The 24,950-nt window shown below is 38.8% G+C and overlaps 6 protein-coding genes across 10 annotated transcripts in view; 3 read left to right on the top strand and 3 right to left on the bottom strand.

Moving 5' to 3' along the window:
• Window positions 1–4,728, bottom strand: part of LOC106091457 (centrosomal protein of 104 kDa) — a 203,777-nt gene extending 199,049 nt beyond the window's left edge. For all 3 annotated transcript variants that reach the window (XM_059364599.1, XM_059364600.1, XM_059364601.1), the window contains exon 1: window positions 4,262–4,728. In XM_059364599.1, the coding sequence (XP_059220582.1) occupies window positions 4,262–4,301 (40 nt within the window). In that variant the 5' untranslated portion in view covers window positions 4,302–4,728. The remainder of the gene's footprint in view (window positions 1–4,261) is intronic.
• Window positions 4,729–7,254: 2,526 nt separating this feature from the next.
• Window positions 7,255–11,353, top strand: LOC106080445 (dolichol-phosphate mannosyltransferase subunit 1). Its single transcript, XM_013241839.2, has 3 exons — window positions 7,255–7,458; window positions 7,559–7,769; window positions 10,826–11,353. The coding sequence occupies exons 1-3, from the start codon at window positions 7,352–7,354 to the stop codon at window positions 11,234–11,236; spliced, it is 729 nt and encodes a 242-aa protein (XP_013097293.1). The 5' UTR covers window positions 7,255–7,351; the 3' UTR covers window positions 11,237–11,353.
• A 640-nt stretch (window positions 11,354–11,993) lies between these two features.
• LOC106080446 (WD repeat and FYVE domain-containing protein 2) lies at window positions 11,994–13,657 on the bottom strand. The gene has a single exon (XM_013241840.2). It carries the CDS (start codon window positions 13,457–13,459, stop codon window positions 12,239–12,241), a length of 1,221 nt encoding a protein of 406 aa, XP_013097294.1. The 5' UTR covers window positions 13,460–13,657; the 3' UTR covers window positions 11,994–12,238.
• Window positions 13,658–17,257: 3,600 nt separating this feature from the next.
• Window positions 17,258–18,420, top strand: LOC106080448 (DET1- and DDB1-associated protein 1). Its single transcript, XM_013241842.2, has one exon. The coding sequence runs from the start codon at window positions 17,681–17,683 to the stop codon at window positions 17,981–17,983; it is 303 nt and encodes a 100-aa protein (XP_013097296.1). The 5' UTR covers window positions 17,258–17,680; the 3' UTR covers window positions 17,984–18,420.
• A 1,653-nt stretch (window positions 18,421–20,073) lies between these two features.
• Window positions 20,074–20,836, bottom strand: LOC106080450 (NADH dehydrogenase [ubiquinone] 1 beta subcomplex subunit 9). The gene is made up of 3 exons (XM_013241844.2): window positions 20,648–20,836; window positions 20,428–20,570; window positions 20,074–20,368 (listed from the first exon to the last, which is right to left on the bottom strand). Exons 1-3 carry the CDS (start codon window positions 20,740–20,742, stop codon window positions 20,175–20,177), a joined length of 432 nt encoding a protein of 143 aa, XP_013097298.1. The 5' UTR covers window positions 20,743–20,836; the 3' UTR covers window positions 20,074–20,174.
• Window positions 20,837–22,345: 1,509 nt separating this feature from the next.
• On the top strand, window positions 22,346–23,873 carry LOC106080503 (DNA-binding protein RFXANK). 3 transcript variants are annotated; one of them, XM_013241890.2, is made up of 5 exons: window positions 22,346–22,494; window positions 22,618–22,690; window positions 22,754–22,791; window positions 22,961–23,333; window positions 23,396–23,873. In XM_013241890.2, the coding sequence occupies exons 4-5, from the start codon at window positions 22,968–22,970 to the stop codon at window positions 23,762–23,764; spliced, it is 735 nt and encodes a 244-aa protein (XP_013097344.1). In that variant the 5' UTR covers window positions 22,346–22,494; window positions 22,618–22,690; window positions 22,754–22,791; window positions 22,961–22,967; the 3' UTR covers window positions 23,765–23,873. The 3 variants fall into 3 exon arrangements, with proteins under 3 accessions (XP_013097344.1, XP_013097346.1, XP_013097343.1); XM_013241892.2 differs by lacking the exon at window positions 22,618–22,690; XM_013241889.2 differs by lacking the exons at window positions 22,618–22,690; window positions 22,754–22,791 and having other exon boundaries at window positions 22,347–22,494.
• The last annotated feature ends 1,077 nt before the right edge of the window (window positions 23,874–24,950 follow it).

Genomic DNA, 24,950 nt, shown 5'->3' with positions numbered 1-24,950 from the left:
ATGCTAAATTTCAGCCAAATCGGAAAAGAATTCTGCCCTCTATTTGCTCAAGAAGTCACGATCCAAGATCGGTTTATATGGCAGCTATATCAAAACATAGACCGATGTAGCCCATTTGCAATCCCAACCGACCTACACTAATAAGAAGTATTTGTGCAAAATTTCAAGCGGACAGCTTTACTCCTTCGAAAGTTAGAGTGCTTTCGACAGACAGACAAACAGACGGACGGACATGGCTAGATCGACTTAGAGTGTCACGACGATCAAGCATATATATACTTTATGGAGGCTTAGACGAATATTTCGAGGAGTTACAAACAGAATGACGAAATAAGTATACCCCTATCCCATGGTGGAAAAATCTGCGCAGAGATAAAAGTTTTGCTTTACTTATGTTGCTGCTATATAAGAATTGTTTTCAATTTTTCTGAGATGCATTTGGGTACTTTATTCTCAATTGCTACTATTCATTGCCCTTTGGTTTACTCTTGTTGCAATAAACATATTTTTTTAAATTGAATAGTTAATTAAACGTTATTTAAACTGAAGACAAAATATGGTAAAATTATTACATGGTTGAATCGGTTTGATGAACTTCAGCAACGGTATTCAAATGGGTAATAAAAACTCGTACCAAAGTTTGTGCATTGCAAATTTTGTAAAGATCGGATCGAAATTATGCCTTCTATAGCCTTAATAGGTCAAATCGGACGAAAGTTATATATGGGAGCTATATCTAAATCTGAACCGATTTAGATGAAATTTTGCACACATATTGAGACGTCACAAGAAGCACTTCGTGCCAAATTAAGTATAGAACACACCAAAATTGTGGCTCCCAGAGCTTTAAAAGGCCATCGCATGAAAGATATATATGGGAGCTATATCTAAATCTGAACCGATTTCAATAAAATTTTGCAAGCATTTTGGAACGTTAAAAAAAACACTTCGTGCCTAAATTGGTAGAGATCACACCAAAATTGTGGCTCCCTCAGCTTTAAAAGGCCATCGGATGAAAGATATATATGGGAGCTATATCTAAATCTGGACCGATTTCAATAAAATTTTGCAAGCATTTTGGGTCGTTAAAAAAAACACTTCGTGCCAAATTTTGTAAGGATCGGACCAAAATTGTGGCTTCTATAGCTTTAAAAGGGCACATCGGGTGAAATATATATATGGGAGCTATATCTAAGTCTGGACCGTTTTTTTTCAAAATCAATAGCGTTCGTCCTTGGACCAAAAAAAAAATTGTGAAAATCGGACATGTGCGACCTGTACCTCGATTACAAGAATACATGGACAGACAGACAGTTGGACAGACGAACAAACTAAATCGAATCAGGAAGTGATTCTAAGCCAATCCGTATACTTATCGATGGGTCTAGCTGTTCTTCTTCTTAGCGTTTCAAACAAATACACAAATCTATAATACCCTGTACCACAGCAGTGGAGTAGGGTATAAAAATTAAATTAGACTCCTGCAAATCCTTGCCTTATATGATTCGGTTTGGACCTTATTTCGATTAAATTAAACCACAACACATATGTTTCAAACTGGATCCAAATCGTATCATCTTTTGATTCACAAACTTGTTGTTTAGACCATCACCCGAATTATCATTCTGGACATACATGTATATCGCTTATATTAAAGCAGCTGAACATTGGGTACAAGAACTATTCTAAAATCCCTCAGCATTAGTGTTAAATATGGTGTATATCGGATTTAATTTGAATATAGCTATCATATACACGATATCTTGGTCTTGAACCTTTCGACATCCCCACCCGGTAAGGACTTAACAAGTAAAATGGCGTTAAGTTCGGGCGGGCCGAACTTTGGATAGCCACCACCTCGGGTTTATATATAAACCACCTTTCGTCAAAATCCGGTGAAAAATGCATACCTTATGCCCCATAGCAGCTATATCGAAATATGTTCCGATTTGGACCAAATACTACTAAGTACAAGTCATTGTTCAATTGTGTATAACAAAATATTGGTCTTTTTAGTAGCTATATCTAAATATAAACCGATCTGAACCGTATACGACACAGATGTCGAAAAGCCTAACATAAGTCACTGTGCCAAATTTCAGTGAAATCGGATTATAAATGCGCCCTTTATGGGGCCAAGATTTTAAATCGAGATATCGGTCTATATGGCAGCTATATCCAAATCTGAACCGATCTTGGGCCAAGTTGCAGAAAAATGTCGAAGAGCCTTACACAACTCACTGTCCCAAATTTCGGCGAAATCGGAATATAAATGCGCATTTTATGGGCCCAAAGCCTTAAATCGAGAGATCTGTCTATTTGGCAGCTATATCCAAATCTGGACCGATCTTGGCCAAATTCCAGAAAGATATCAAGGGGCCTTACGCAACTCATTGCCCAAAATTTTAGCAAAATCTGAAAATAAATGCGCCTTTTATAGGCCTAAGACCCTAAATCGGCGGATCGTTCTATATGGCAGCTATATCCAAATCTGGATCGATCTGGGCCAAATTTAAATTGATGTCGAAGGACCTAACACAACTCACTATCCCAAATTTCAGCAAAATCGAATAATAAATGTGGCTTTTAAGGGCCTTAGACCCTAAAACGGCGGATCGGTCTATATGGGGGCTATATCAAGATATAGTCCGATATAGCCCATCTTCGAACTTAACCTGCTTAGAAGAATCTGTGCAAAGTTTCAGCTCAATATCTCAATTTTTAAAGACTGTAGCGTGATTTCAACAGACAGATGGACGGACATGGCTAGATCATCTTAGATTTTTACGCTGATCTAGAATATAAATAATTTATAGGGTCGGAAATGTATATTTCGATGTGTTGCAAACGGAATGACAAAATGAATATACCCCCATCCTTCGGTGGTGCTTATAAAAATTTATGGGTTCATATGCTTTCAACAAATTTGGTTGAGATTTATATCCATGGTGTTGGGTATGGGAAGTTTAATTGTTTTCTAAATGCCCACATCTTCTATGTTGCTCTTTTGATTTTTGCCATTGGACGTATCTATGGCTAACCTTAAAAAATTGTCAATTTCTGAGTTTGCCATCCGTCCAACACTTTTTATTCGTCACTACGCTTAAATACCCATCCTCTCTCCTACTCTAGTAGGAAAGACACAAGAAAATAATTATTGGCCCGGCAAACGAATAATAGTTTGCGGCTATCGAAACACACGAAACAAAAGAGAGATACTTTAACCGTAGGCGAAGTAGCTAAAGGGTTTACAATAAACAAATTTAGTTACATTCGATAATACTACGTTTATGGCAAACGTTGTATGCATATGTTGAAGCGAAACATTACATAGTTACAATGAAGGAAAAACTTCGTAGTAAAGGTATTTTGTTTCTCGTAAAAATGTCTCAAACGTTTTCTTTGTGCATTTTAAGTGGTCTATGATTGGCACCCAATCATAGACAATTTAAAAAACTCTGTAATTGGCCGAATATGTTTATTTTCATTCACAACTATCTAAATAGTTTATTTGTATACATATATGTACTTATGTATGTATGTGGCTTGCTTTCATCCTCTAAGGTGTGGATGATGGTAGAAATAATGGCGTCGAAACGTCCCCACAGCCCATAAATTGCCCACACGTGCATCGTATTTTACGATGTGGTGATGGCAAGGTGATAATTTGAGAGCAAATCAAAGTACAAACAAAAAGGGTTAGTTTATCTTCGTTCGAGATTTAGTGTGGTTTAACGAACAATTATCATTGAATATTTATGGCCACTTCACAGAGAGATTTTTTTGCAAGATGATGCCCAAAATGTCGTCTCAGAAAGGATGCCAAAAAGCAAACATTATTGATTTACCACAAAATTTGTTTTTTTTTTGTTTGGCATTAGACAAATGTAGAATGGGAGGAAAATATGTCACATTCAAGTTTACAATCAAGTGACAGGTAGGGTTGAGTCGTATGGTACTCAATGGGTCAAGCAATCTCCCAGCGCAGTTGATGTTGTTGGCAGTGTTTGTTGGTGGTCGTGAGTTACCCATCCTAGCGACCTTATGTGAAAAACAAGCAATCTCATCTATACTAAGTGCATGCTAATTAAATATTTATTACAAATTGTTTGGGTCTTGTTTTTGGGAGGACTTTTATTTGTTGCCATCACCAATTCGCTTGACATGTCCTTATGTAAACTAATTCTCGTACTCAGTTATAAATAATGATAGACAAGAACGACATACGCGAGTGGGGGAGGGGTTAAATAACTGAACTTACCGGAGGCAAATACCACGTTGAAAGGAATCTTTTTAGACATTTCTGCTTGGCATGGACGATGGTTGCGTTGAACGGCAATTGGCTAATAATGCAGCTAAGTTATGGAAAAACTTGATATATATGAGGTTTCCGAGGATTTTTTTTTCTTAGTGGCTTTTCATTTTCACACTTTAAACACTCTTTTTTATATATATTTCCCTTCCTTATTTCCAAGATTTGTAATTTATATCACTAATTTACACTCAAGCGAACATTCTTTTTTTTTTAATCTCAACTTTTTTGCTCTTTCACTTTTGGCTCCTTCTTATTTAATCTTAATTTTTCACCTTTTTTTCACAATTTATCTTGAGAATTTAATTACATTTTTCTTTTCATTTCCTTTTTATTTGCATAGCTCAATTATTTCTCACAACTAACGAGGATAAAAATGATTGACAATGACAACCCCGTTATGGTTTTCTTTTCTTCGTTTTCTTATTAGATAGGCCTCTCAATCCGACGGTAACATTTTTGGACACAAACACAAACAAGTTTGACATTTCACCAGAGAGAAAAAGAGATGGTTGCAATAGTCATGCGCAGTGCTTGCAGCGAAGAATGAAAGGGATGAGCGAAACAGCTGTCGGTAAAAAACTCAATGCAAAAACAACTGGTAACTGTTACGCAGGATGTTAAAATGTTACCGGCTAGTGCAAATCGAGGTGCATTTTCTGAGGAGAAACAAGAAAAAGCATGCTAAATTCGGCCGGGCCGAGTCTTGGGAATCTACCACAATGGATTCTGCTAAAAATTTATACAAAATAAATTTAACCTCTGTTAAACGAGCAAAAATTAAAGCTTCTCCGAACCGAACATGAATGATCGAGAGACCGGTTTACAGCTCCCATGTAAACCGGTTTCTCGATTATCCTTGTCAGGTTGTAGACTGATTTGGACAGTATTTGGTACACTTGTTGGAAGTCGTATCAGAACACCGAATGCAAAACTTCAGCCAAATCTGACAAAAATTGCGGCTGGTAAGGTCTCAGGAAGTCAAGTCGGGAAATCGGTTTATATGGGACCTATATCAGGTTATAGACCGATTTGAACTGTACTTGGCACAGTTGTTGAAAGTCATAATTAAACACGACATGCTAAATTTCGGCCAGATGGGACAAAAATTGCGGCTTATAAGGGCTCAGAAAGTCAAATCGGGAGATCGGTTTATATGGGACCTATATCAGGTTATCGACCGATTTCGACCGTACTTAACACAGTAGGACAAAAATTGCAGCTTGCAAGGACTCAAAAATTCAAATCGGGAGATCGGTTTATATATAAATCTGAACCGATAAAGCCCATTTGCAATCCCCCATAACTTACATCAATATTAAATATCTGTGCAAAATTTCAAGTGGGTAGCTCTACGCGTTCAACCGCTATCGTGATTTCGACAGACGGACGGACCGACATGGCTAGTTCAAATCAAAATTTCGAGACGATCAAGAATATATATAAACCTTATGGGGTCTTAATGAATATTTCGGGTTGTTACAAAAACACCACCATCCTATGGTGGGGGATAAAAAAAGAAAAAATGGTAATTAGTGGTAAATTTGGTATACGAATGGTACATTTTATAAGACAGCACTTTTTAGACACTCCACCATTGATTAGGGTATACTTACGTCCCCGCGTTGGCACCACACTACTTCACGCATTCTGTGATCGCCTGCGGGATCGTATTTTTGTCAGGCAGTCTAAAACAGATCTCACTCCCTGGGTTCTCAATGTAAACCCCCAGGCCCATTCTTTCCTCTAGCTTTGATCCATCCATGTAACATGATATATCAGATGGCAATACTAATGTTCCGTCAATGGAAGACTGTGGCTCTAGCAGCAGTGACTTGCACTCGACTCCAAGGTTCATCTCAGGTATCCGATCGGAAACCTCTTCCCTTCCTTCCAGGTTTCCTATCGTCGCCTCGATTATACCGCGATGGTATGAGCTGCTCACATTCTCAATCCATTCTCCCATCGCCTTTGGTCTCATAGCCGCAGTGGCTGCCTCACACTTAATCTGTATGTCAATGGGTCGGATATCTAGAATAGTCTCCAGTCCTCATCGCTCCACCTAGGCCAAGTCAACATGTTCTCTGAACCGGTTGTATGTATGTGTATGTTGCACTTTTCTCCATAGCAGTCCACCAAACTACTGAGGCGTAAGTAAGCATTGAGACCTCTGGGTCTAGCCCAGTCATATGCCATATGCAAGACCCTTTCGGCCCTTCTGCATAGCTCATTCGGATCCTTACCTCTTAGAAGAATTATAACATCGTCTGCGTAGCAGACGGGTTCAAGTCCCTCCTCAGTCAGCATCCGTAACAGGTCATTTATAGTGGTCACCCATAGGAGTGGCGATAAAATGCCCCCTGTGGCGTGCCCTGTGCCACTTTCTCCCTTATATTTATGCCATGGGACTCACAATTTATCCACCTGTTCCTTAGCATATGGTTTATCCAGTCTTTATGGACCGGGTCACTCGGTACTGGTCTAAGGATTGGATCAGTGTGTCGGCCCGCACATTGTTAAAGGCCACCTCGATGTCAATGCATCCCGCCAGTGTGTACGTTTTGGCATCTAAGGATCCTTCTACTTTATGCACAACCTCGTGCAAGGCAGTCTCCAGCGACCTTCCCTTGACATAGGCATTCTGTTTGTATTTGAGCAGTTCGCTGGATGGCATACTCTTTATCATGGTGTCCACAATACGTTCCATGGTTTTGAGTAGAAAGGACGTAAACCCATAAGGGTTTCTAGGCCTTTGGTGACGCATTACTTGCCTTGCCGGGCTTGGGTATAAATACCACCCTTGCCTCCTGCCAGGCTTTCGGAATATATGCAAGTCCTAGGCACCCAGTACTAAAATAAAACACAGCTAATAAATATGAAAGCATCGCCGTTGCAACCAAGAAATCCCAAAGCGTTAAACCAAACAGCATTTGGCTTGGTATTCTGTTATTGTCAGCTGATAGGAGCAACACACGTCATATTACAAACAGCAAACACATTTGAAACAATTGGTTAATTGGATTAAGATATTAATGAATTATGCCCAAGGAAGTTATCCCCAAGTACAGTATCCTGTTGCCCACATACAATGAGAAGGATAATTTGCCCATTATAATATGGCTTATTATGAAATACATGAATGCAAGGTAAGTATCTAAATGTTAACAGTAGCCGGTGGTTGTATTGGTTTTTGCTGTTGTTGTGTTATGATATGGAATGCATATTCACTGATATGTATTTTTTTAGTGGTTATCAGTTTGAGGTAATTGTAATAGATGATAACAGTCCCGATGGCACATTGGAAGTGGCCAAAGACTTGCAAAAAATTTATGGTGAAGATAAAATTGTACTAAGACCACGGTCTGGCAAATTGGGTCTAGGTACCGCTTATATGCATGGCATACAACATGCTACTGGGGATTTTATAATTATCATGGATGCAGATTTAAGTCATCATGTAAGTAAATATGACGCAAAAACTCTTAGCTAATGTAAGTAAGATTGATTTTCCCGATAGGTATCAAGAGTTATTACTCCATTCGGTATTGAAAGGATTGCTATAGAAAAATATTAAAATTCTGTAGGGATTTGTATTCATTTGTGCCTATGAATTTTTTCAAAAAAGGCTTTCAAATGTATTCATCATGACATGTTAAAACATTTTTGGACTTTTCTCTAAATTCCAAATTATTGTATCCTACATAAGAACATATGCCCATGGGCATGGGAATAATGTGCACATGTGTCACTGGACTAAACTATCCCAACAACATATCTATTGATATATACACTATTTTGGAATCAATCCTTTATATGTATTACGTTAAAATTTGATAAGATAACACTTAAAATTCAATTGGTCCGAATTTTACATACCTCTCACCATAAAACACATTTGTCAAGTTGCTTTGATGTTTTTCCTTTTTAAAGACAGAAACAAAAGAGTTAAAGGTTCAGTTGGAGGTCATCATACCAAGAAGTCCATTCGAAAATTATTCCCATGTGCACACTATGTGAAATCGGAAGATTCCCATTTGCCAATGAGGAGCATACTCGAGCAAATGTAAAAATCCACAAAAGAATGTTACATGCAAAATTTCAACCAAATCGCATAAGAATTGCCAACTCTTGATTTTCAGAAAGTAAAGCCAAGCTTCTATAGCTTCGATTAAAAACTAATCGAAGCTATAGCAGCTTGTTACCATTAAACTTAAACTTAAATCGGACAGCACTAATGGATATGTGAGAAGCTTTCCCCATGTTGCTTAACCTTCGGTTTTTAAACAGATTCTGACCGTAATCCGTATGGGTGTTGAAAGTTTTTAAAAAGTTGTTGTTGCTATATCCACATTTTCATGTGGAAGTGGCAATCCTCGTCAAGCTCCTGTATGTGACCAAGCTCGTTCCGGTCCAAGGAGCGATCGCCGCGTGAATAAGGTGGTCATTGGTTGTTTAAAGGCGCTTATAACTCGCCTTGTCATATCGAGCATCATAGGCACTCAGTATTTGTGCAAGAGCCGGTGTCGCCCTTCCTCTCACTGAGACTCTCCGCTCGATATCGCTGATTGTACGCGACTGCCGTTGCAGCTACTCCATATGGAGCATTCCACTATCCTTGTATCACTCAGCTAGGCTTCTCGTGACAGCAATGAACACCACACAGATCAGACCTCAATGTTCCAGCCTGTGTGGTGCTAACAGCTATCCCGTGTTATGTATATACATACGTATGTTCAATACCAGATTATAAAACCATTTGGAGCATATTGGATGGAATGTTGAAAGTTTAAATGAAAGTTATCATGCAAAATAAAAGCTCAGTGGATAAGAATCCTGGCTCTCTAGAAGTCTTATTGGGACATAAGTTTATGTGGGAGCCAGATAAGGTTAAAAACCCGATGGAGTTCTTCATCGGCAAGGGTTGCCGTCTAAGTGTATTATACACACTGCTACAACAACAAAGATCCCTTCTATCAAAGACTGCAAGTCCACTATGTTTGTTCTCGAAGTAAAGATTAAAAAAGAGATCCACCATAGCACGGTGCAAGGGCGTAAAACAAAAAGAGAGGGGAAGGGGAAACCAATATAAATGACAAAAATGTCACGGGATAACTATGAGCATCACACAGGCTGAAACTTTGAGATCCGATAGTATGAAGTTCTTCGTTGTTGTTGAGTGAGTTCTTCGTTATCACGAGAAGCTTAGCTAGGAGCATTCCACTATCCATAGGTTGTGGAAAGTAGAATGCTCCATACGGAGTAGCTACAACTGCAGCCGAAGACAATCAGCGGTATTGAGCGTAGAGTCTTAGTTAGATATCGGGCGACACCGGCTTTTGCATATGTACTGTGCCTGTGATGCTTGATATGACAAAGCGAGTTATTGGCGCCTTTCAATAACCAATTGCCACCATGTTCCCGCGGCGATCGGCCACCTCCACATGCAAATGTGGCTACAACAACAACACAGAAACATTTGTTGGATACAGGTAAGCGATACGTAGTGAAATAACATTCGAACCTGTCAGATTACTACACCACTTACTTCGGCGGCCTGTTGCCGCAGAATCAACATTAAAGTCTAAGGTCAGACCACACACGTATACATAGGTAAGAATCACCGTCCCCGGCAATCCCATGGCAGCCGGTTGTACGTACCGGATTGACCTGAAGGAATCCTTCATCGGCAAGGGCTGACGCCTCGGTGTACAACACACTGCTACAACAACAACAACCGTCCCCGGCCCAAGCCCCCAACTCTTACCTGCCAAGGTGCAACAGGACAGGATTAGATTAGAAAACACCAAACTTTCGCCTCCTGGTGTATAGTACCAACCTGTGTGGTCGACTGGGGTCAAGGTTTTGAGGCCGGAGTCGAAACATTGAGCCGGAGTCGGCGTTCGGTTCGGAGTTAAGCATGCTTGCCCCGACTGCGAACAGCTCATCGACTCTGGCATAATATTGGGTTGCCCAAAAAGTAATTGCGGATTTTTTAAAAGAAAGTTCATTCTAAGTTTTTAATAAAACTTAGAATGAACTTTAATCAAATATACTTTTTTTACACTTTTTTCTAAAGCAAGCTAAAATTAACAGCTGATAACTGACAGAAGAAAGAATGCAATTACAGAGTCACAAGCTGTGAAAATATTTGTCAACGCCGACTATTTGAAAAATCCGCAATTACTTTTTGGGCAACCCAATACTCCGACCCGGTGTCGGAGTCGAGGGTCAGACTCCGCAACCCTGTTACCAACATAGTCTTTCTGTGGTTTATACCAAGCCCATTGGCATTAGCTCATCCCAACAGCTTCATCAATGCAATCTGAACGAGTTTCGTATTGAAAAAGAGAAACAGATCAACTGCCATGACGACGACGTCACGACGCAGTCATCCTTAACCCTTTCCCCCTCAAAATTCCTGAAATTCTGGACCAACATTTTGAAGTAGCCGATAGTTCATTCCTTAAACCCCGAAAAACTTTCATTGGCTCAATATTTTTTCTTTCTTTTCAGCCCAAATTCATTCCAGAATTCATAGAATTGCAGAAAAAACATAACTATGACATTGTCTCCGGAACTCGTTACCTTGGTAATGGTGGTGTTTCCGGCTGGGATTTCAAGCGTAAATTGATATCCCGTGGCGCTAACTTCTTGTCACAACTTCTACTGAGACCCAGAGCTTCCGATTTGACAGGCTCGTTCCGTTTGTATAAGAGAAGAGTGTTGGAAATGTGTATTGCCAGTTGTGTGTCCAAAGGCTATGTCTTTCAAATGGAAATGTTAGTACGAGCAAGACAATTTGATTACACAATTGGCGAAGTTCCAATAACTTTTGTGGATCGTGTTTATGGAGAATCTAAGCTGGGCGGCACTGAAATCATACAATTTGCAAAAAATCTGTTGTATTTATTTGCAACAACTTAAAATGTGTAGTAATAAAATATTTTAATATATTTTTTTTATAAAAATAAACCTTATTTAGAAGCGCGTATATAAAAAATAAAAACCATATAAAAATTCAAAAAATTTTAAAAAACCAAATGAACATTTTCTTGAATATTAAAATAAAAAGATTTACTACTACAAGTTGCCTTTATGGTGGGCATAGACTGTTAAAACGGAAAATTTGGAGATTTGGCAATAGCCCTTAGACAGAAGTGGTCCTAGATCGATACCTTTACATAGCCTAAAATACAGGGAAGATCGCTTGAAGTTGTCTTTATCTTCTCTTCCACTGAATGTAGAGGTTTACGATGCTGCTGAAGATTTCCCCAAGGACATACGATATGTATATGCGTTTTAGAGAATTGACTATAGAGAATTTCCTTAGTTGGTTTATGGATAATATGGTATATTTAACAAAATTTCATTGTATTCCAGTATTAATATAACCCATATTTGATATATACCATCGTTTGGCAAATAACCTCAATTTACTTTTAACAACGTTCGTCTAAGTAGAACGGAAAAAGTGTGAATATATGTTACATGGTCTTGACGTTGCATATATTGAAATTCCAAACCTTTGGCTATGACCTATCAATTGATTTCTTTATACGACATTCATCATCTTCGACAGTTTTTCCCTTTAAGCCGTTCTTTTTTTTGTCGACCCAGTTTTAAGTTGGGAAACTCTTTTTAATTTCTACCTTTACACCCCCAACCATTGAAAACACAACAATTTAGTATAGATGTGAAGTGTGTAACATTTGAAAACCGCTGATTTGTGTTTCAGTCCTTAAATAATACTTTATTTACATTATTATTAATTAATATTTCGTTTTTTTATAAAGAATTCTGTTCTTCATTCGTTTCTAATTTGTAGTATATGTTTGTAGTATTGTATGTTTTTTTTTACTATAATTTCCAATTATAGTTGATCGCTTAACCACCACTCCCATAGAATTCCCCCAGTGTGGTCGTCCTCTAATCCCAAATTGTATTAAGATCCCAAATCTTAATAACACGATCCTGACCCACAGTCAATAAGCGTTTACGCTCCTCCTCCAAGTCCATGTAAACAATCGAATGTTTGGCATCGTGAAATGAGGCCAACGAGGGGCGTTCGACTGTGTGTAATTCGTTGTAGCAAGCATTACATACACGCACATCAAATTCAAAGCCCATAATGGGTATGTTAATACGATTGTTGGAACAATTGTCGCATATGGCACGGCCACAATTGCGACAATGATGCTGGCGTATACCGATTTGTTTTTGATCCATCATTGAACGGAAATTCCAAAAGAATGGACGGGAACATATCTGACAGTTGTTGGACTCCACCCAGGCAGGCACCTCCTTACGCATGGCATTCATTTCCCAGAAGACCACAACATTGTCTTCGCCACAAGTGATCAGTTGTTGGGTATGATTGGCATAGGCCAGGGATGTCACCTTGTTCTTGTGGCCTTGCAACTCGTAAATGGTGCCACGTTTTCCTCCCACGTCCCAGACAATGACACTCTGGTCACAGGCCCCACTGAACAGCAGCTGTGGGCCCTCCACCCACTTTAAGCAACGAATGGCCGCAGTGTGTCCCTTAAAGGTGGTTATCAACTGCACACTCTGTGTGTCACAACGCAACATGGTAATCTGACCCGCATGATCACCAATAAATGCATATTTGGCCAATGCATCAAACTGCAGGGCAGTGCAAGGTGTCTCAAAGCTGTATTGGCCAATTCTGCGTCCCGACTCGGAGCAATGATATGCAAAAGTTTTATCCTTACTACATGAGAGCACCCAATTGTGCACCTTTGAGTAGACCACAGCCACAACACGAGCCTGGTGAGCCAAGTGATCGCGTACGAACGATAGCCGATTGCAGTCCTCCGAGAGCGTATTCTCTGTCACAGTTCCATTCTCTTGACCAACAAACAGTTGTCGTGTTTCCTCCAAATAGTATATACAAGTGCATCCCGAGGGCATAAAGTGGCAAATGCTGGGCCAGTACTGTCCCGAGTCACGTTTCAACCAAACGCGTATAGTTTTGTCATCGGACACACTGATAACACCATTTTCTCCCGGTATTAGAATAGCGGCATTAATGTCGTCAGCACTGCCCTCTAATTTGCTAAGTAATTCAGGTTTTTTGGTACTGAAACGTTCATTCCTTTTCGGAGATGGCTTTATTTCGGCCGCCATGTTATGTCGTTTTTGTTCGTCCAATTAGTGTTATTTTTTGGGGCGTATGATTCACTTCTTATGCTTTTCTTTAGATATATATCCACCCAGCAAGCGTTTGATTAAATTTTATCAAACAAAAATGCAATGAACGACGTTTTTTTTTTGCAGAAGTCTTAAAGTTGCCACAGTTATGTTAAACATTCGAGAGAGTGAGAGAGAAAATTACCAAACAGGTTGACGTGTCAAAATTGACGTACAAGAAAATACGTCCTCCAAATGTCTTAATTATTTGAATTATTTCAAGTCATGCTCATCTTGTATATAAATGCAAACCTGAATTTAGTTACTTTTTATTATTTCAAAAGCAATTCAACATTATATTTATTCGGAAAGCCGTTAACCGTTCTCAAGTTTTCAACTTTTGCGCTCTATTTAGGGATATGTATTTAGAAAACTACTTAACACAAGGTGGCAACTTCAACCACTATAGGAATGTTAACATTTGTTTATATTTGTTAATAATTTATGCAAGACCACCGGCTACAATTTTTTAACAAGTTATTGTGCTAATTTGGGTAGCTAATTAAAACAGATAGAAGTAAACAAGCTGTTGTGTGTTAACTTTTTATGTACTATCTGTATTTTGTATTATCAAATAAACTATGGACAAATTTAATAAAGAAGGGTGTGGCAAAAAGTTTGCTTCAAAAAAATATAAGGCCAATAATCGCAACAATTTAGGTTGATTTTGAAAATGGGACTGTTAAACGTGAGGACTGAGAGTGATGCCAAGTTGAAAAAACCAGCAGCTTTTGTTGTTGTAGGTGCGTTCGCCAATTTGAGATTAAACATAAAACACGTTTTTCCCATGAACATTCAACTAAGGAACAACGGCAAACTTCTCACATATCAATGAGTGCAGTCCGATTCAAGTTTAAGCTGAATGACATCATATAGGAGAATACGTAAACAAAGAATGAATGTAAAAAGAGAACAAGTTGACATCTTCAATGCCAAGTAGTGCCAATAATTAAAAAAAAAATTGTGCGTCGGCTGTTACATCTCTTTGGAGAGAAATATTTACATGGCATTGAACCTCGCCAGCATTGGGAGGAGAAAACCACTGGTGAAATTTTTTTATGGTCTCGCCAGGATTCGAACCTAGGCGTTCAGCGTCATTAACGGACATGCTAACCTCTGCGCTACGGTGGCCTCCTACAAAACTGAGGCAAAATATACAGATTACAGGGATACACTGCATTCAGAAGTAACAGGTTGTTGTTGTTGTAGCAGTTTATTGTGTACTATCTTTCGTTTGCTTGATTCTGTTGAGTGTCAAGACCCAGGAACTCCGCGACTAAGATGGGGTGCGTCCACAGGGATCTGGGTCTGAGTCGAGTGGGTCTGGCCGGGCAGTTAAACAGGTGACGTGTATCGTGCGGTCCCTGGTTACAATCGGGACATACATCTTGCACGTCGGCATCAATCCTAGCTCTGTGGGAATTGAGGCGGCTGCATCTGCCGGAACGTAATTGAGCCAGAACCACTCTGGTTTGCCGGGGGAGGTCGATTTCTTCGGGTGCAATGGGTGGCGGTCGTTCTCCAAGGACTACATTCACCCGGTAGCCAAGAAGTAACAGGTGATGCAATGGAGTGATAACAGGGGAAATCTTTGTAGAGCTTCAAGAAGTCAAATTGGGGGATCGAATTATAAGGGGCTGAAATATTTTCTAATGTTCTCGCTAAGATTCAACCACTGACACACATGCTAGCCTCTAGCCTAAAGGAACTTGTAAATATCAGACAGGTGACTTCATTCGTCCTAATTACAATTTTCTCTGGCGAAATTTTCGTTACCATAAGAAATGCATTGACAAATCTTAAACGAAATTTTCGTTACCGGTACCAAGATATAATGATTTACAGGTAGTGGCAGTTGCCCAAGAACAAAATATTAAGTGCACTATCTGTTAAAATTAGCGGTTAGTTCAACTCTGATTTTGTGTATGTAATTAGTTCGCGCCATTTCTTGTTGTTTGTGGGTGTATGGTTCTTAACAAGACATATTTATCAGGTGGCCGCATCAAACCAGCTGAGAGAATTTAGTGTGTCAACTTATTTTTGAATTCGCCGTACAAAAAAAATAATTTTCAAAATAAATATTTTATAAATTGTGTTTGCTGCTGTTGTGGTTTTTAAACTTAGGGTATATAATGGCATGCGTCTAGAAACCTTATTCACTATCAGTTTCACTCAGGGAACTTAGTTCTATTGTGTCACCTCCGAAAGATTCAAAAAGCGCAGACGAACACTAATAAAATTTACGTAAGTACAATGCCAGATATTAAAATGAAGATTAGGAGACAACTTGCATGACAAAACGGCCAAGCGGTGTGGAGAAGCTTTCTCCAATATGCAATTTAAACCCATAGCAGTCAATAATGGCGAAAAAACTACTGCATAAACATAATTAAGACAGGAAAATAGGGTTTTGCGTAGCCTAATCCTGCACCTACTATTGCAATTTCAGGCAGTCTCACAATAGGCGCTCAACAGTCTATGACTCCTTCTCATCCCCACAAATCAAGCTTAAGTCCGCCATGTGACCAGCGCAAGGTCAAAGTACTGACATTGCAATGGCTTTTCAGCCCGGCCGCTGATTGTCCGCGACTTCCGTTGCAGCCACTCCGTGTGGAGCATTCCACTATCTGCAACCTGTGGACGCGCCGGGTAGCTCGCAGCTAAGCTTCTGGTGACAGCAATGAACACCACACAGATCGGATCTCAATGTTCCATCCAGTTTGATGTGTAAAGCCTCTGGAGCTAATTGGAATTTTGAACATTTTTAAAGACCAATAAAAAAAGCGCAAACAGACATTTTTAAATTTGTTATTTCTTACTTGACACTAAAAAATTAATAAACTTCTTTCTTCTTGCTCTGATTGGTCGAAGCAAATTTGCCGAAAATTTTAAATGTCAGGGCGAATCGAATTTTCTTCGCCTTGCTTCCAAATTTTGACATATCGAGTTCCCAAAAAAGATGCTTTGTTGTAGCAATTCGCCGATGCGGCCACATTATTAAATACACCTTGGTTCTTATGTATAATACACAAACACAGCCAAAACTCGTTGACAGATAGTGCACTTCGCGAGAAAAAATTATACTCAGCTGTTTACGGTACTTATGTCTTGCTAAGTTCTATGAGTAAAAGACCAGCGACATATCACTGCGCCAACACTTCAATTAATTGCAAAGGTAATAATTGCTCACGAAATGGGCTTCAATGATGTATTTTTGTTGTGTGTTGTTGTCTGACTTTTGTTTGTATATTGGTGAAGAATAGTGCCTGTCAGATTTCGCAATTTAATAGTCATTTTCGCTGCGAATGAAGTCAGTACTAGGCTTTACTATGACAAAAAAAGTGTTATGTTATCATTGAGATTTTTGTAATATTTCAAAAATGAAGTCATGTGTTTTCAACTGCGAAAAACGAACATAGTACCAGAAAAAAAGAACATTTTAATTACTTTTGAAAATGGAAATTGAAAAAATATGTGAAATGTTTATTTAATGGAAGTTTTTTTGAACGAAAAGAAAAGCTATATAGAAATCAATCCGACAGGGAAAACGCATATTTTGCGGAATTGCTTTGCAGAACAACAAAAATTTTAAATCGCTTCGCATTCGACCAAAACCGAATAAACTTTAAATAGATTGCCAGTAATTAAACGTTATGCTTTGCAATTACGAGCAGTCCCTTCGAAACAACCCACTTGTGACAGTCGATATGACAGTGCTGCCAAATTGCACAACAAATGAAAATCGTGAAAACAACAACAAAGCCATTCACATTTATTAAAACGTCAAATAAAAACCAACACAAAACTTAAAACTAAAATAGATTTCCTCTATTTAATATCACAAGTTTCTTCGAAATCCTTTTGGCTAAGACCACAGTCAGAAATAAAGGAGACCATATACAAATAAAAAAAACAATACAGGAATAGTATTTTAAGTTGAAAAATCAGCTGCAAGATTGAGAAATCTACTTTGTAAAGTTTTTTACTACAAAAACAACAACAACAAAATAGTGGCAGTGAGCTAAGCAATAAAAAAACAAAGCAGACTTCGACGTCGTCGTGTGTGTCTTGCTCAAAGCAGTTGTTAAAATTTACAGTTGATCTCTTGAGAAAAACAACAAACAAAGGGAGGAGCAAGTCTACATCAATATTCCAAAAATGTCTGTAACAGATTTCATAAAAGGACTTCCTTGTCATAATGCTGAAAATTTTTCACAATTCAATACGGAGCATGCAATGAGAGCTTCACAAAAAAGACCTTCCGTTTATCTGCCCACAGAAGACTATCCCTCGGAACAGCACATAGTACTGGACAAACGTTCCGTGCTGTTGCGCTACTTAACACAACAATGGGACAAAAAAATCCTACCCAAAAAACGAGATCACGCCAACGAGGGTAGTGCGAACAATAGTGGTCCTGGCAACAATTGTAAAAAGCGTCCCCGTCTAGAGGCTGAATAAAGACAAGACTACAAAGGAAAGAAGGAAAGCGAAATAGGCACTAGCTGGCTGGAATGGAATAATCAGAAAAGATGAATGTGGAAAAAGAGCTTGAAATTTATAGTTCATACACAACATACCATACCCCCACCCCAATCCAAAACAACAACCAATCTCCCTTAATATGCATACAACAACTACACACACAATTAAAAAGATTTGTTTCTTTAGAATATTGTATGTTTCCTTATATTGCAAAAGTAACATGAAGATTGATCTTGAAGTTTGTTCTTTTTTTTGATTATTTTGTAATTTCTTTGTTTTTTCTCTCTCAGCATGAATTAATCATAAATTTAACGTACAATAGAATATAGAATTTGAATGATTTCGAATTACTTTTTTTTAATATTTATATTTTTAAATAAAAAAAACCGTTCTAAAACCTCGAAATCTGTAAATCATTATTGTTTAATTAGACTATAGATGCACCTTGGTTACGATTATCTTTTTATGGTAATTTTGAATCAGTTGTATGAGCGGGGAGGCCTTTGGCCACAACGGATAACAATTGTGGCTTCTAGGGGCGCACGAAGTCAAGTAGAAGACCATTTTATACGGAAGCTTTATTCAAATCTGAATTGATATGCAATCGCAACGACTTACATCAACAAGAATTATCGGTGCAAAAATTCAAACGAATATCGTTATTTGTTCGACCGCTAGAATAATTTCGGCAGACGGACAGATGAGCATTGCTAAAATGTTAAGGCGATCATGACTATATTCATACGAATTTATGGGGGCACAGGTAAAAATTTCGATGTGTTACATACGGAATGACAAGCTTAGTATACATCCACCACCCTGAGCGGGGAGTATAAAAATTAATTAATTTATATATCTTAGTAAGCTGAGTTGAAACCAAGCCCGGCAAACTAGTGTGGGGGTCGTAGGTTCAATTTGTACCAAAGGCTTTTGTCTGTCGCTTTTAGGGAGGTCTTAGTTTGGTAATAGAAAGCTATTTTTGTAGAGTTTCTTAGGGATCTGTACTCGATCACCTACTATTTATTTTGTTTTTGAACTATTTATTTGAATCCATAGGGAATTGGTTTACTCCATATGTATAGACGGATAATGTTCAGATGGTGTTTATTGGTAACCGTCGCTCTTTAAACGTACTTCAATCAAAGAAGATTGAGTTTGCCTTGCCTTCCTTGACTTGATGTATGTCTGCGAATCGTCTGTCTGTGAATGAGATAAAGACTAAGGCTCTTTTCTTCGGAACAAGGGATATTCCTGATTTGAGGCTAGTAAATAATAAGGATGAAATAGGACTTGTCCATAATATTCAGTGCTTGGGTATACTTTTAGATGATAAATTGTCATTCGATTTACACATTGATAATGTTGTGGCCAAGGTAACTCTTGGCTTGCGCCAGCTCTATAGCACTGATTTGGTATTACTTCGATAAAGAGCGACCATCAACGCTCTATCTTTTTCGTCGGTCGCAGATGAGATGAAAAATTACTTCGGATGGGCGTTTGTAAGCTCAAATTCTATTAAATGCGGTCGGTTAGGTAAACACACTCATTTGGGAACAATTGAGAACACAGTGTTAAAAATTTCGCCACGTTCATGCAGGCTGAAATTTATTTTCTATGACTCCTAGCGATAGTCAAAGCGGTCATATCGATTAAAATTAAAAAAGAGCATGGATTCTGAAATGTTGATTTTTTCCACACGTGTTTGTGATTTGATTCAATAAAAACACTTTTCAGACAAAATATGTGATCGTTTGAATTCGTAACACTTAATTTTGCCTACCCTGTAATGTGCAACAGCAAAGTTTCCTACGAACGTTTCTTAAGGAACTGCAAAGAGACCCCTCTCATATGGGTCTCATTAAAAAAAAAAAACTCAAAGGACCCACAAATGTAGTTGCCGCTGAAAACTTGTTTCTATTGTGGGCTAGGAAACGAAGACAAGCGTTCAGGGTTATACGCAAACTTGAAGAAAAATAAAGAATTACATTCTATATCTATCCTTTCTATTGGCTTACCAAGTATTGCAATAAATGAATGAATAAATAATTAAAATAAATTCGGCCATGTTTAATTTACTAGTATTTATTTTATTCACATCAGCCAATGAATGATGCCCTCAACGATGACTACACCACTTAAACTTAAACAGCGTTGTCTTTCACTGCCATTAATGGTGCAAATCCTTGGGATCAGGTTTACCATACTGTTTCTCCCACCAAGCAACAAACTCCTTCTTGCGTTGTTCCCGTTTTGCAAAGAATTCTGGATATTGGGCCTTTTCCAAAGGATGCCAATAGTCCAACATCCAGTCTGGTGGTTCTACATCACGCTCGAAGGCACAACCTCCGGGACTGTTGGCCTCTACAAGCACAAATATCAAAATCGGTTTCGAAAAAACGACAAATTTGAGCAAAACTTACGTTTAATGGGCTGATAATGCTGGGAATTGAAAAGTTCCTGTTCACCGGCAGCCAATAGTTTCGCCGCTTTGGCCATGTCATTTACATTACGATTTTCCTCGAAACGTTGACGCAGCTGAACAGCTCGGTAGCGGTAAATTTCTCTAAAAAGATGTATGGAGTGAAGAGTAAAATTACATAACCTTTTTTTGCCTCAGTTTGGAACACTTATTGTACCCACCTGCGATCATACCAGGCTTCGCAATTACGCAAAGCCCTCTTGTAGAGGCTTTGCACGCGGCGAGTGTGTGTAATTATACCAGTCGGTATATTCATCGTGAGGTCTTAACAATTTTCTTCGATTACTTTAAATTAAATGTTTTCACTACAAAAAAAAGATAGTTGTGCCTGACACTCAGCTGTTTCAAGCGGCCAGAGTTGCCTAACCAACGTATGCTTCCTTTTAAGTTTACCTAATTTATATACGTTTCTCTTACGATGGTTTATACAGTAAAAAGGGTAGGGACACCTATAACTGATTTCCAAGGTTAAAAAGTTTGGGACCTCAGTGTGCGAAACACTTCTATAACAACTACTAAAATTTCTGCCCTCTCTCTTCGATTTCTGACGTCTAATTTCAATATGTCTTTCTCCACTTGATATCTACATCGGATTTTTGGTCCAATATAACCGGATTCGGCTATGAAAAGTAGGCCCTTATCAATGAGCTTATGTGAGAAGTTTACACCTTTTCCTTAATGGAATGTTCATTCATGGACAAATTTGCAAATTTTTCCATAGATGGAATTTGTAAAGTTGAGAAGTTGATCCGCCCTTAAGCCAGTGATCGGCTTGTTGTGCGCTATAAGTACTTGATGGTAAACTTGAAACATCCTAAGTCAGGAATTCCGTGCGATACACAAAATCCCTAATTTCCCTTCATTTCAAGCCCCTAAGTTGGTTCAAGTCTGGTATTGTGCCCCCATCTAAGTGCCAGTGTCTGTTAGCTCCGAAAGCCGGCCAAAATATTGGAAGTATCTTCTTGTTCCACCATATTACGCACATGCTATAACTTGCCGCAACTATTCTGCATAAGTCCTTTCTCACTAGCTCCGCTATGGCTCGGCATCCAAACGATGAAGACGGCTCAAGCCAACCTTAGAGAAGCCGTTAATCTCCTTGAGTGTTCTTGACATTACCATCCTGGTTTTTACGGCCTTGATAGCTAGTATTCTGTCCATAACGATGTTCACACTCGACGTCCCCGCGTTAGCATCATATCACCTAACGCATTCTGTTTTTGTTCGGATCTCCGCGTGTAAAATCGTATTGTGGTCAGGCAGTCGGAAACAGATCTCAGTCATTGGGTCCTCAATGTAGACCTCCAGGCTGACTCTTTAGCTTTGATCCATTCGTATAATTCTAGATGGCAATACTAGAGTTCCGTCAATCGACAAAGGTGTGACCTTTATCCATTCTCCTATCTCATCGCCACTGTGGTTGACTTATACTTAATCTGTGTCTGTGGGTCGAATATCTAGGATAGTTCCAATGCTCTGGTGGGAGTAGTCCTGCTCGCCCCGCCTATGCCAAGACAACATGCTCTCTGAACCTGCTGCATTACCCTTTTATTGCACTTTTTCTTCACCGTAGTCCACCAAACTTCTGAAGCGTAAGTATTGGCAATCACTCTTCTATAGAGCCAGTGGACTATCCTCATTTTCAGCCAAACGATTTCTGTGTCAAAATCGTCAGAAATCAAAGAAAAATCACATTATTGCAATATTGGCCCATCGTTGTTACATATTATTTTCTAAACATATGAAGTTGAAACAAATTGACGATTTCTCTCCGAATCTACCAAAATCGGATTGGGTCGGTTTCCGACCAACTGCCTAAAATTTAATTCCATCCGACCAATTTTGGTAGAAAACGCGGCAACTCTGTTGTGTTGTTTTTAATTCATTCTCTACGTGCTCGCTTCTGAGGAAAAAATTTTTTTTTGTTTTTTTATTAACATTGGAAGAACTTACATCAAAAACTAAATTTTAATTAATGAAAATCTGATTCCATTGCTTATGTGAGAAGGTAAGTGGTTTGCATAGAAATACAGAAATATTTCATATCATTTGTTTGTGCACACACACGCAACTACACAATTCTGTATGTTTTAAGTACCAGTAATGCCAATTTTTAAATATTACCTTACAGCCAAATTCTAAATAATTGTAGATGGCTACTATGTCTATAAAAAACAGAGTCGTTTCAGGATACACTAAATCAAGTATTAAATATTTTCCAAAATTTCATGCACTTATGTTTAAAAAAATTTGTTATTTTGTTAAAGTTTTTCACCACAATTCTGAAAGCTGAACAGCAAACACGGCAAGTGATTTTAACTTCATTCTGTAATACAAAGGCAAAGTCAAATCTTCACATATATTTCTTATTGAAGCGAATTTTTCGCTTAAACTGCCTATCGTTTTTTTTTTAACGTTTTTTTTAAGTATTCATGCTTGTTTAATTTTGTTGGTTTTTTTTTTCATTAATTCAGTAACGCTATGTCTCAAATTTCACCTCCAACTAGTCAAGAGTCCCAAAGGCAAACCGACACACCTTCACCCAACACAACAACCTCAACGCCATTATCCACCCCCAACTCCTTGCATTCATCTAGCTTTCTCCATGACCCATCTGTGGCAGCGACGGGAAAACATAAATCTGCTTTTTTGCCATATCGACCTCAAGCCACTGTTCTCACTAATCTGCAAAGAGGCAATACAGAAGCTACTTTCTGTCCGGTCGAAGTCAAACTATCATTCCATGAAAGAGCTGGTCAAGGCGAATTAACCGATGAACAGATTTTACAACAAAAACAACATGATATTGATTTTAAAGACAATTGTGGATTTACACCACTGCATTGGGTAAGTCAATATTTTATGAATCTTTTTAAAATTATTTTCTAACTTGTTTACGCTTTTTCTAGGCTTGCTATTATGGTCAATTGGCCACTGTGCAGTCCTTAGTGGAGTCTGGTGCCAACATCAATGAGGAGGCTCCTGAAATGGTAACTCCCTTAATATTAGCAGCCTCAGGGGGCCATCATGAAATAGTTCGTCTATTGCTGGATAAAGGAGCTGATCATTTACACATGGATATTGTAGGCAATACATCATTGATGTATGCCGCTGCAGGTAATCATCCTCATACTTGTAATGAGCTGTTATCTAGAGATCCTGATATGACGGCAACCAATGAAAACGGTGATACGGCCTATTCGTTAGCTATAGAAAACGGTTCGACGTTGTCTCAAGCTGTCTTGGAGCAATATTTAACAGCGATCTTATCGTTATGAAATGTGCTTATAAGATTACACAAGAAGAAGGGAGAATAACAGTCATGATTTTAAATAAAATTTACCAAACAATAATACATAATCAAAAAATATGTATAGATACAGCAAAGCGAGATGTCTTTCTCAACTTTGGTCTTCGTCGGAGTTTTGTTATTCCGCTTCTGCGTCCGGTAGCTCCCAGCTAAGATTATTGTTATAATGATGAACATTACAGAGATCGAAACTCAAAATTTCAGCCTGTATGATACTCATACCTATCCCGTACCGGGTGTTAATTTTGTTGTAGCAGTATGTTGTATATAATCCATTCGTGTGCTATTTTCTATTAAGTACCGAGATCTAAGTGCGTCCAAAGTGGTCTGATCAAAGTCGAGTAGGATTGGCTGGGCAGTTAAACGTGTGTCGTGTGCCATCAATCCTAGATCTCTAAGGGTTGAGGAGGATGCCGGAAAGGAGGCTATTCTACTTTGCCAAAGGAGTCTTCTCCAGGTGCAATGAGTAGCGGTCGATCGCGTTTGAGGTTCGCCGCTTCTGCTGCCGTGTCTGAATGGTATCAAGACTCGCTCTACTAGCACTGAACCTCACGCCCTACATCATGTGTATTGACTCTAATATCTCTCGGCGGTGAACGTCATTCTACAAGATGGTGATTGGTATGTTCTCTACGATAGCATCCCAGTAGACACTGCTAAGAAAGCATGTAGTTGTGCCTTCGTACTGGTGAGATCTTTGTATACTGATGAGGGTGGTCCACCTGAGAACTGAGGGGACAGCCCGTCGCAGTACGTAGGGCCGCATTCTGACAGGCTGCGGATTCGTCTCTCATTAGGAATATTAACAAAACTTATTAAGGTGTCATATCAATTACTTACCATAAACATTAACTCCTTGCCCATACACAAGTCCAGCTTAAAAAGGTATAAGTTGTCCTTATCCCTGGGTCCATCCACCCTCATGCGTTCAATAGTGAGGAAAAGTGTATATGTTAACACGCCAAACCTGTAACATGAATTTGCCGCAAACATAAGAAAATGCAAACGAAAGGTAATTCGCCTATTGCCACAATCACTACCCATCGCAATTCCATGGCAGCCGGTTGTACATACCGGATTGACCCGATGGATTCCTTCATCGGCAAGGGCTGTCGCCTCAGTGTACAAAACACTGCTACAACAACAACGTCACT

Source organism: Stomoxys calcitrans, chromosome 3, assembly GCF_963082655.1.
Source record: "Stomoxys calcitrans chromosome 3, idStoCalc2.1, whole genome shotgun sequence".
Lineage (NCBI taxonomy): Eukaryota > Metazoa > Arthropoda > Insecta > Diptera > Muscidae > Stomoxys > Stomoxys calcitrans.
The sequence above is the reverse complement of the archived record's forward strand: the minus strand, read 5'-3'. Positions and strand labels throughout refer to the sequence as shown.